This window comes from Diabrotica undecimpunctata, chromosome 3 (genome assembly GCF_040954645.1).
Source record: "Diabrotica undecimpunctata isolate CICGRU chromosome 3, icDiaUnde3, whole genome shotgun sequence".
Taxonomy (NCBI): domain Eukaryota; kingdom Metazoa; phylum Arthropoda; class Insecta; order Coleoptera; family Chrysomelidae; genus Diabrotica; species Diabrotica undecimpunctata.
The window spans coordinates 76,692,282-76,704,751 of NC_092805.1; the positions used below are offsets into that span (position 1 = coordinate 76,692,282).

Consider the following 12,470-nt stretch of genomic DNA (forward strand, 5'->3'; position numbering starts at 1 on the left):
CATAGCAGAAAGAGAAACAGAATTAATAACAACTTACTAACAATGAAGGATTGAATCAATATTTTGATGAAAATGTATATTTTTCATATATGTATGAAAGGAGTTGAATGCAAAATTTTTTTACACATACTCTGCAGTAAAATTCATTGTTTATTTTGTTATTAATATAATAATACAATACAAATTAAACTGCAATATTCATAAGTATTTAAAAATGACAATAATATACATAAAAAAATACACTACAATACAGTGCAATATAATTCCATATATAATAATACAATACAAATTAAAATGCAATACCCATAAGTATTTAAAAATGACAATAATGTAATAATATTAATAAAAAAGTCCTCCTCGATTGGGAATCGAACCCCGGTCTCCCGCGTGACAGGCGGGGATACTACTACTAATCTACCGAGGACATGACACAAATGTATTTCAAAATTGACAGTTCTGGATCATACATAGTGATTTATTGAGATTATTATTTTGAAATACAAAAGAATAATATAATTATGAACATTTAATAAATAATACAAAACATCACATAAATAATAATATTAATAAATATTTTATTATATGTATAATATTATGTGTATATATATCTTTACATAATATATATATATATATATATATATATATATATATATATATATATATATATATATATATATATATATATATATATATATATATAATATTAAATTATATATACAAAAGGAACATTTTTATATTCGAGAGAGGAAGAGACAGAAAATAGATCTTCTGTCTCTCTCTTACTCATTATCTTACATATGTAATGATTTCACAGATTCACTCCCATACAAATTTCCAACGTGAAGCGCGCGTATAGAAGTATAACTTCAAAAGTTATGTGACGGTTTTTCGTTGTGTTGGAACAAACCAATTTTTAATTCAAAGTTATACAATTAAAAAAATAAATACTTTAACGCCCGATTTCATAATGGCAACCTAAAGTACACTTTAACTAATGTTCACTTTACACTAAAGTGCACTTTAGTGTTGCACCCGGTTTCATAATACCTACAGCTCTTTTCATTAGTAAAAGTAAACTTTAGTGTTTAATTTGGTAGGTTGGTATCGTGTTTATGTCAATTTTGCCGGGTTTTTGTCGAAATCGAAATAACGTGGTATATCTTTTGTATCTTAAATTGTTTGTAAAAGTTGTTAATTGTTTACAAAGTTAAAGTTAGTAGTTGTTAATTGTTCGTAAAGTTAAAGTTAGTTGTTAATTGTTTGTAAAGTTAGTTGTTAATTGTTTGTAAAGTTAGGTATTAAAAGTTAGTTGTTATTTGTTTGTAAAGTTAGGTGTTAAAAGTTAGTTGATAATTATGTCTGCAGCGAAAAGAAGTCGTTCTGTGAATTTCACGAAAGAGGAGGAACTTTTACTCATTGAGGAAGTCTCTAAATATAAATCAATCATAGAGTGTAAAACAACAAATAAACTAAATTGGAATGAGAAGGTTAGTTTTTATTATATATATTTTTGTTTATATATGGAAAATAAAAATTACATTTGCAGGAAAATGCTTGGAAGAAAATTGTTGCTAATTTTAACGCAAAAAACTTTCATGCCAGGACACTGGATCAAGTACGGGCCAAATATGATAACATAAAGAGCAAGGCAAGAAAGGAAGTTGCCAAGTTAAGGTGCTACCAAGCGGGGACTGGTGGCGGCCCATGCTCCAGTTTTAATTTAGACACCAGTACAGATGCTGTACTGGATTTGATGAATTTAAAGACAGTAATGGGTTTGAATGCAGAATTTGATTCTGATTCTATTGAAATCAATAAAGTACTAAGTTTAAACAGGTTTTTTTATAACATAATTATTAATTTCAATTGTTTTAGGATATACAAAATGATGTTGGAGAATTATTTGAAATGGATGTCAATAACGTATGCATATTTATATAAAGGTTGTATACATCTTTTTTAACACATTTTTTTTTAGATTTTAATTGTTGAAGAATCATCAACAACATCAAAAGATGAATTTGAACATAGTGATAACAATACAGACTCCAAAATTTCTTTAGAAGTAGTTGAACAGGTAGTAAAGATGTAATAAAAATGTACAGTTGTAATTAAATAATTCTTGTTTTTAGGATTCACCCAGAAAAAACTGGAACAAGTATGTTCCGGAAAAATTAAAAAAAACAGCCCATCAAAAGCTGAGGCCTAAAGTTTTAAATCCTGCCATTGAGGCAAAGAAAAAATATTATGAACACAAGCTGGAAGTATTAATTGAAGAAAATCAAAGGCAAAAGGAAAAGGAAGAGAGGGAAAAGGCTAAACATGAGAGAGATATAAGGGAGCAGGATTTAAAAATTAAAATATTAGAAATGGAATTAAAATTAAAACAAAAAATTTTGGCTCAACAAAATTTATAATAAATATAGTGTACAAAAAGTGTTGTGTTTTAATGTCCCTTATATTCCACAAGTAAATTGAAACTATTCAAAACATTTAAGAACACAGTACAGAAATTGCTGAATTAATAAATATGTACAAAAATTATAAATATGTAAATATGTAAATTACTAAAATTAACCATCATGTCTTATAAAATTTATTCTTGACAAAAGTAAAAATAGAACTAATGCATTTATACATAATAACATAAATAGCTACAATTATAAAAATTGTAAATTACTGAAATTGAGCATCATAATATCCTATAAAATTTCTTGACAAAGGTGAAAGTAAAAATAACATAATGCATTTATACATAATGTATAGGTACAATTATTAAAATATCAATTATTGAAATAAATATAAAATTTATCTCAACAAAGGTGAAAATAAAACTAATACATTTAAACATAATAATATATACCTACAATAATAAAAATGTAAATTACTAAAATTTGAGCATCATAATATCCTATAAAGTTTATCTCAATAAAAATGAAAATAAAAATAAATCTAATACATTTATACATAAAAATATAGGTACAATTATACAAGTGTAAATTTACTAAAATTGAGAATCATCATATAAAATTTATCTTAAAAAAGGTAAAACTAAAAATTAATGTAATACATTTATACACAATAATCTAGTACTTAAGTATAAAACTAATTTAAATTTTATAATTTTAAATCTATAATTCTCCAAAATGCTGTCTAATAAATAATTCACGATAATGTCTTCCATTATCTAAATTTCCCTGAAACTGAGGCAAATTATCTTCTTGTTGATCTAGATTAAGATCTACAGGAAACAAGTCTCCATTTTCTATGGCTATGTTATGCAGTACTGCTGTAGCTACTATTACATTCATAGTTACATCCAAATTCAGTCTCATTCCGTTTCTTAAAATTGGAAACCGTCGTTTCCATACCCCATATTGCCTTTCCACAACATTCCTGGTTCTTATGAGAGATTCATTGTAAAGATTTTCTGCTTCTGTTCTAGCATCATGTAGCTGGGTCATTAAATATGATTTTAAACCATAACCACTATCACCAACTAGTACAAATCTACCAAAGTTTCCAGCTTCAAATCTTTGTTTTATGCCACTATTGTTAAATATTGTTTGATCATGCACAGAACCAGGCCATCGTGCAACAATATTTCTGATTTTTAAGGTAGAGTCACTGATTGTTTGGACATTTAACGCAAAAAATCCTTTTCTTGAGCGATATATTTCTGCATCTACACCTCCAGGAGAATCGATTCGTATTAAAGTGCAATCAATTGCACCTATGCATCTTGGAAATCGTGCAATGGCATAAAACTCTTCTGCAGCTTGGACCATTTCATCATTTGTTTCATACATTTTAATGTACTGTCTGCTTAATGATGCAATTGCTGCAGAAACTCTTTTGATAATTCTGGATGCTGTTGCCCTTGATATACCCATGTAGTCAGCTACTGATACTTGCATGCTTCCAGAAGCAAAAAATCTTAAAGTCAATAATAATTGTTGGAGTGGTGTAACAGCTCCTCCCCTAAAAATAAGTTCTCATTAATATATTTCTCTATACACATTTTAACATTGTTGGTTTTACTTTTTAATGATTTTTGTATCCACCAATGTTAATGTGATCATAAATTTTATTATATCTTAATGGTATTACTTACCTATTTGTTGGAAGTTTTATTAAAGGTTCGATTTGTTCCAGTAAGGACATAACTGTTTCTTTTGTCAATCTAAATCTTTCATAGAAACTTACATCATCATATTGGTTTATATAATTTATTCTTTCCCTATAAACTTTAGGGCGGCGGACATATATAAATTCATCTTCAGAAGAATCTGAACTTGTAGAAAAATTCATTTTAAATTTGAAAAAAAAATAAAAATGTAAACAAACTTGAAACAAGACCAAGACGATATAAGAATTTTGAGGTTAAACTGTCTATTGGTTTAGTAAAAGTGGACTTTAAGGAGTTAATTGACAGATTTCTACCATTTAACTTAATGTGAACTTTAAAGTAAGGTTACAGTATTATGAAACTGAAATTTACACTTTAAAGTGGACTTTAATTTAAAGTTTACTTTAAATTGATTATGAAATCGGGCGTGAATATTGTAAATATCATACATTTTTAAGTTTTAAAATTAAAAATTTAATATATTGAAAATAAAGATTTTATTGTGAAAAAACAAAAAAAAGACAGTTTGCAAATCAATGGCATCGAAATTTGTTTAGGCGTAGATGCAAAGTTACCCGTTCGTACTCCTTTCCCACTTCCCCCTAACTACATATTTCATTATGAAATTTTCATGATAGTTTTAAGCCGACGGCCACGGCACCACGCTGTGAGTTTATGCAGCCACCCTCTTTTAAAGTATAAACCGTAACCAAATCGCCCATTTGAACTGCTCTTCTATAAGCGTCTATATTCTTTGCCTATACTAAACAATCATTAGTCATCAACATCAATTAATATTCGACATTCGAGTCGACAGACGACAGTTATTTTAGCACAAAACATTAATAATGTTTTGTGATCTACAGAATCTATCGAAAATAGCGCTTGGTGGTGTGTTCTGTAAGTAATTCAATGATTACATTTTACGGATTGAAGTTGAACCCCCCTGAATAGTGATCAGGTTGATGGTTGACAGTATCTTGTCTTTTGTCAATAATTAACTTTTGTGATTGGTTAAAATTTTCATCGAAAACCCGGCAACACTGTTCATAGTTTCTCTCATTCCTTTTCCTTTCTACTCCCCGTATTCAAGAATACAGCTTTTTAAAATCGAGAGAAATTATGATGGAGTAGAAAAGCGAGTTAGCTTAGTGGGGAGTAAAATTTTCTCTCGATTCAAGAATAAGGCCCCTTGTGTACTCTGGTGACGTAACTCAAGCATCCCCACCCTAGTCGGAAGAGGCAACCGTAGTAAGTTTAGGAACCGTGGTCACACCCACCTTAAGTCCTTAAGTTACAAGCCATGAAGTAGAAATTTGGCAACATCTAAAGGTAGTCCCGGGCCCTGATTCTATTTCATTTCGATGTCGAAATTTAAAAGCGACTACGCCATGACAGTCGCAATCGCTAGCGATTCTCATTCATTTCGATTGTAGTTAAAACTGGGGATATTTACTTTATCATTTTGACACTGCTGAAAATTTGGGTTGGCCCTGTTGTTTATTGGCTGCACTACGCTTGTTTTGTTGAATGTTTGTTTTGTTTACGTTACGTGAACGTCTTTTTTTTCTTGTTTGAGTTGTTAAATCATAAATATTGGCCATTCTCAATTATATTTTGAATTAAAAGAAAAGATGGCAAGAAAAAAAAAGGCGATGTGGGAGATCCTTAAGTTATAACCACTAAGATTTGACTTAGTGGTTATATTCTAATATATTTTTAAATTTACTGCAGCTTAGTAATACTAACCCTAAACATTTTGTGTATCCTAGAGGCATAAACACCTTCTTCCAAATATGGTTCTAATACCCTTATTAAATAATTTGCAGCTTGTTTATTAATCCGGAATTGCTGCCTAAATTGAGCATCACTTAGTGAAAAAGAATTTTGAGTATCCCGTAACATTCTTCTTATCCTCCGTTATGAACGTCGGATATCTAACCTCTCTAATTCCTCCAAAACTAGCAAATGTCCGTAAAACACAGCCATATTGATACTTTTTGCCTCAGTTTTCCTTGCAAGGATCAAAACACCGCCTACTTAAACTGAACCTAAGTTCACTTCTCCCAGTCCAGTCAGTCATGTCAGATTAATTTCGACTCGAAATGAAATTTCAACCACTTTCTTGAAGTTGAAATTAATTTCGATAAGTCAAAAACTAGTGACGTCGTTGGGTTAGTTCAGCTGAAATCCACAAGGTTCGCAAAGTCTCATTTCGACGTCGCCATATTAATTTCGACATGTTTTGAGTCGAAATCTCAATTAGAATCAGGACCCTGTTTGAATGTAAACAGTTGTTTACAAATGAATCCATAACTATTTGTATATTCTATTTTTTAAATTAATATTAAGTGCTTTTATGTGTCTAGTCAGTTACTTAAGTTAGTCGTTTATTCGACTAATTATTGATATTGTACTACAGGTTGAAATAAACTCAAATGTAAGTATAAACGTTGTTAGGTTAGGTGTGGAATTTCATTATTCTCAGTATTTATTAGGTAATTTTTAATTCTTTTGTTATATTAACTCTTTGGGCAATGAAATCACAGTTTTTGCGACAACTGTGGGTTTATTCTCCGGTTAATATCGTAATAGTTGAAATGCCACAAAAGCTTAAATATATTGTTCTTTTCAGTTACAGATGTCAAGACATTGTTGTGTACCTCGATGCAAAACTAATTACACAAGCTTCTGAAGTTGGAAGGGCCTGTAAGCTCATGTTCTTTCCGAATAGATAAACAATTATGTAATAAGTGATTAAAAGCTATCAAAGAAGACAATTATACCCCAACAAAATCTTCTGTTCTGTGTGCTAAGCATTTTCATTCTGAAGATATAGTACTTCATCATACATGGAAAGACAAAGAGTGTTGTGTCTGAAAAACTAAAATTGGAATTAAATGCTATTCATAGGATTTTCCCCAATCTTCCAGCATATATGTCTATTCCTAAACCTATAGACAGAAGTGATCCATGTGAAAGACAACATCACTTTGATAAAGAGAACCACAAATTGGAACAACTGGAAAAAGACTTTCTCAAACAAGATTTAATAGACTCGTTTGATAACTTTATTAACAAATGCAGCATGAAGATTACTTTAAATGAGTGGAATTAAAAAGTGACGAATGACAGTGTATATTTTTATTTTTTAAACATTCAAGAATGTAGTGACTCATATGACATTGGTCTAAAGATATTAAGTAGTGTTAAAATTTCTAAAAATTTAAAAGTTACTGTACATATAGTGTACTGTATGTATAGGTGAAAATTTGTTCAAATGGTCAAGTATTAACTTTATCCCTTTAGCGCCTCTGGTGGGTCATTTCGGTACTAATTAAAATTTAATGGGAAATTCAAAATATTTTACTATTTTCCAATGGAATAATCTCACATATTGTGAGTGATGTGACAATACCTATCTGCTTTTTCACAAGTTTTGTAGGGAGACGAAAAACTTTATTTAGAGTCACCTCCTGTTTTCATATGATATTTTTTTGACTTGTTTTGTAGTAAAGTCATAGAATTTACTACAAAACAAGTCAAAACTTACATATAAAAACAGGAGGTGACCCTAAAAAAGGTTTTGTGTCTCTCCTACAAAACTCATGAAAAAGCAAATAGAGATATTGCCAAATCACTGACTATATAATATTATTAAAATAAAATATCATAACTTACTAAGCTTGTAAGTAATACTCATAAATTATTTGCAACAAGACAAACTGGAAATGTGAGTATATTAATAATATTCTCAAGTTGCAAAATATATAAGTTTTTATTATTTCTTCTGTCAAATGTGGTTATAAGGAAAAGGACATATAAAAAAATTATACAATTTTTTTTTTTCTAAATATATGTGTATTAATTTGCTGTTTCTGATAAAATAGATATAAAATATATTTATTACATTGGTATAATATACTTTGATCATTTAATAATAAAATTCTATAACTGAATAACATATCATGAATTTACATAGCTCATGATTTTTATTTATTTAACATCCCATTTATTTACAACTTTTAAAGCAAATTAGTGAGATGAGGTTGCAAGAAGCAGAAATACAGCTAGAAGAAATGGAAGATGAAAGAGAGAAAGATAATATCCTAACAGAGGAAAAAGTCATCAAAGCAATACAAAAACTGAAAGAAAACAAAGCTCCTGGATTAGATGGCATACCATCTTAACTTTTAAAACATGGCACAAAAAATCTGACCTATAGTATACATAGACTAGTAAAACTGATATGGAGGCAGGTGAAACTACCTGAATACTGGAACATAGGTATAATTGTACCTATACACAAGAAAGGGAACTAAACAGTTTGTGATAACTAGAGATGCATTACCCTGCTAAATGTGACCTACATTCTTTACAATCGACTGTCGCGATATTGTGAAAGCATAATAGGAAAATATTAGTGTGGGTTTCAGGAAAATATCCATCAAATATTCCTTTTAAGACAAGCTTTAGAAAAAACATATGATTATGGAATTGATACTTATCATTTGTATGTATATTTTAGATGTGCCTAGGAAAATGTAGACAGAAACGCACTATACAAAGCCATGGTAGAATTTAATATCCCAATACACTTAGTGAGGTTGGTGAAAGCAACCCTCTCAACAGTTGAGTGTAAGGTTAGAGTGCAGAACGGAATATCAAGAACTTTCCAGACATAAATAGGTCTTTGACAGAGAGATAGCCTATCATGCCATGTATTCAAGATTGTTCTTAGTGAAAGCTATTAGAGAATCTGGAATAACAACAAGAGTGACGATTATTAATGGGAGTGTACAAATACTAGCATATGCAGACGACCTTGATATCATAACAAGAAGAAGGGTGGACCTGGTTCAATCGTTCACAGCATTGGAAGCAGCAGCAGAAAGAAAGAGACTACATGTTAACACTAATAGATATATGATATACATGAAGAGTATATGAAGGTCACAAATAATAATCAAGTAGAAAAACCTGAAGATCTAATGGTTGGAAAATATACTTTCGAAGGAGTAAGGGAGTTCATATATCTAGGCTCACAAATAAACCACTGTTATTTTATCATAGAAAAATTAATCTTGTGAGACTTGAAATACTAATTAATATTTTGTTGGGAAATAAGCCACAATAAAGTTAAAAATAAGTTTATTGACGTTTCAATTTCCACTTCGGAAATCGTTCTCAAAATACAAATTTTGTTTTTGTTACTTAGTGAAAAAAATTCTTCTAATAATTTAATTTTATCTGACTCAATCATATTGACAATTCAGACCCATATTATACATTTTAGAGTAGAAGACTTTTAAAATGATATTGCCAATATTGGTAAGTTGCGTTCCTGGGACGACTTTAATATAAGATAGTTCATTCGATTACATGAAATCAACTTTAAATATTTTTTTTGCGCCAATTGATTTATACTGCCTGCATATGTTCTTTTTGCTGTCTTTCCTTTTAATATTTTGTTAATATTTGCACATCAAGTAAAAATATGAAAAGAACATAAAAATTCAGCAAACAATTGCAACATATTGGGATTCGTACAATTAAAGACATAACAAAATTCCAATTGAGTTGTTAATTGATATACTAAATTAAATTTAATATCTTTAATTGTACAAATCTGAGGTATTATTACCATTAAAATCTGTATTGATTTAATGACTAACTGATTATATGAAGAGTTTGGATATAACAATGCATTGCAGCAATATGCTCTTGCATCAATAAATCTAGATTCTGCTATATGTACTCAGATCTTCTTTTTTTCCAACTAGGTCTGCCCTGCATATTTTACATCTTTTGATTTTTTTTAATAATTTTTTTGCTACATATCCAGATATATATGTTAATTTACCTTTTTCAATGTCATTTAAATTTGGAAAATTGTTTATTTGGTTTAGAATTATTATATTTTTAGCATCACTAACTGGTTCATGAGTTTTTGTTAAAAAAGCTTTTAAATTTGACAATGAAGTTGAATGCTGAAGTTGAATGTGATGCTTCATAATTATTTATTATCAATGATTTAAAAGAATTTACAAAAGAATAGCAAGATGGATTGATATTCCTAATACCATGAGACCTAATGGATCCAAAGAAGTTCTCTAGAGGATCTTGACTTAAATTTCTTATTGCTAAAAATTTAAATCTATCTTTATTCAATTTGTTCCACAAATATTTTAGAGCTTTGATAGTGTGAATCCAGTTCTTTACAGAAGGAGGTTGACGATTACTATTTATAAATTTAAATGTTTCAAATACTTTTATTGCTTCTGTCCAAAAATGTTCATGTTCCGATCTATTAGTAACGGCTACTCTTACGTTCGTATTCATAGTCAGACTCCAGCGCGTCGCTGGCTGTTCACCACCATTATCTATGTTTCATAGTCGATCTACAGCCTGGTTGACGCAAGCGTAAAGCATCTTTCTCCGAACAGTCGCTGGCATGTCGCTAGGTACGCGCCAGTCGCTTTCACAGTCATCTCATACTCGAATGACGCATGCCCTGTTTAGAGATTTTCGAAGCTTCGCCAGAGAAGGTATATGCATGCTCTGGCGATTCGCCGATTCGCCCGTCAATTTGAAATACGTTTGGGATGGACCATTTACATCAATATTATGTAGTTAACCGAGAAATAAATGAACAAAACGATATATTACAAGTACCCAGAAGATATATAAGGGACATGCAAAATCCATTATACTTTTATAATGATAATGAATTTCGAAAAAGGTATAGATTTCGAAAACAAACAGTTATTGAAATAATGTTGCCAGTAATAAATGATGAAATGGTGAAAATTAATCGACGTGGATTACCGTTTCCACCCATTTTATGTCTTTTAGTTGCCTTGAGATATGCTACTGGAAATTTTCAGGTAGGATAAATTAAAGAATATATTTTCAGAACATGATATATATATATATATATATATATATATATATATATATATATATATATATATATATATATATATATAATGGTAGATCGTAGTATAGTTAATTTTAATTTAATTTTTAGATTGTAACTGGAGATCTTAGAGGATTTTCACAACAAACGGTTTCGAGATGCATTTTTAAAATTTCCCGCCTACTTGCTCAGCTATTACCCACATATATAAAATTTCCTGAAGGTCTCGAAAACCAGAAAATGAACCAAAGGCTGTTTTACGATATTGCCAATTTTCCCAAAGTAACAGGGTGTATAGACTGTACCCACATAAAAAGTCCTGGAGGGAATATGGCCGAGGTATATAGAAACAGGAAAAGATATTTTTCAATAAACGTCCAAGTAGTGGGTGGACCCAATTTAGAAATTTTCGATGTTGTAGCTCGTTGGCCAGGAAGAGAACATGATTCGATGATCTTCAATAATAGTTCAGTGAAACACCGTTTCGAGAATGGCAGTTTAACAGGATTTCTTCTTGGAGATAGTGGCTATGCTTGGTTGCCCTATTTAATGACGCCTCTTTTAAATCCTGGAATTGAACAAGAAGTAAGGTATAACAGATCTCATATTAGAACAAGAAATACCGTTGGGAGATTGTTTGGATTGTGGAAAAAAAGATTTTGTTGTTTGAGTCGGCGTTTAAATAATAAATTGGAAAGAGTTCCAGAAATAATTGTGGCATGTGCAGTTCTTCACAATATTGGGATCAAAGTGAATGATGTAAATGATGAACAAGATAATGTGGAAGAAGAACTAGATGATAATGAACCTCACATACCGAATCAAGCTCAAAATATTGGACAGATTGTACGAAGAAGACTTATTGAACAACATTTTAATTGATTTAAATTTTATGTTACACCGTTTGGGGCTCTTTCACTTAGCTGTGTTGAAGTAATTAATAAATAAATACAATTCTCCCTTTCTAAAATTCCAAATTTTCCTGCTCAATACTACTCAAAATTCCATACAAACCTATCACTTTTTCCATTATAATATCAATAAATAAAAAACAAATCAAGAAAACCAAATGTATGTACGAGTAATTATAACATATCAATGTGTATAAAATAGAAAATCAAATTAGAAATTGTTAGTGGGACATCAGCTAACAATTAAAAGGTCTTTAGAAAATAAAATTTTTATTTAAACTAATATACTGAATGCAATCTATCTGTTGGTTGAATGGTATTTGCGAAAACAATATCCTATGCATAGTCCAGGTTTTTTTTTGTCACAATCAGCACACTCGTAAATTGTGTTTTTTCAAATTTTATCCATACAACATATTCTACACCGTTTTTTGTCACGTACTGGTTATATTTCAATATTGATAATGGTCTGACAACATTCCATCCTCTCTTGGTTGTGTGTTCAGTCAAA

At 30.0% G+C, this 12,470-nt stretch overlaps 1 protein-coding gene across 1 annotated transcript; it reads left to right on the forward strand.

Moving 5' to 3' along the window:
• The first annotated feature begins 956 nt into the window (after positions 1–956).
• LOC140435656 (uncharacterized) lies at positions 957–2,558 on the forward strand. The gene is made up of 5 exons (XM_072524377.1): positions 957–1,487; positions 1,547–1,819; positions 1,876–1,923; positions 1,979–2,077; positions 2,133–2,558. The coding sequence occupies exons 1-5, from the start codon at positions 1,356–1,358 to the stop codon at positions 2,415–2,417; spliced, it is 837 nt and encodes a 278-aa protein (XP_072380478.1). The 5' UTR covers positions 957–1,355; the 3' UTR covers positions 2,418–2,558.
• Positions 2,559–12,470: the final 9,912 nt, after the last annotated feature.

Coding starts and splice junctions, on each gene's coding strand:
- LOC140435656 (XM_072524377.1), top strand. CDS start 1,356: ATGTCTGCAGCGAAAAGAAGTCGTTCTGTGAATTTCACGAAAGAGGAG. Junction 1,820..1,875: donor ATTCTATTGAAATCAATAAA/GTACTAAGTTTA, acceptor CAATTGTTTTAG/GATATACAAAATGATGTTGG. Junction 1,924..1,978: donor TTGAAATGGATGTCAATAAC/GTATGCATATTT, acceptor ATTTTTTTTTAG/ATTTTAATTGTTGAAGAATC.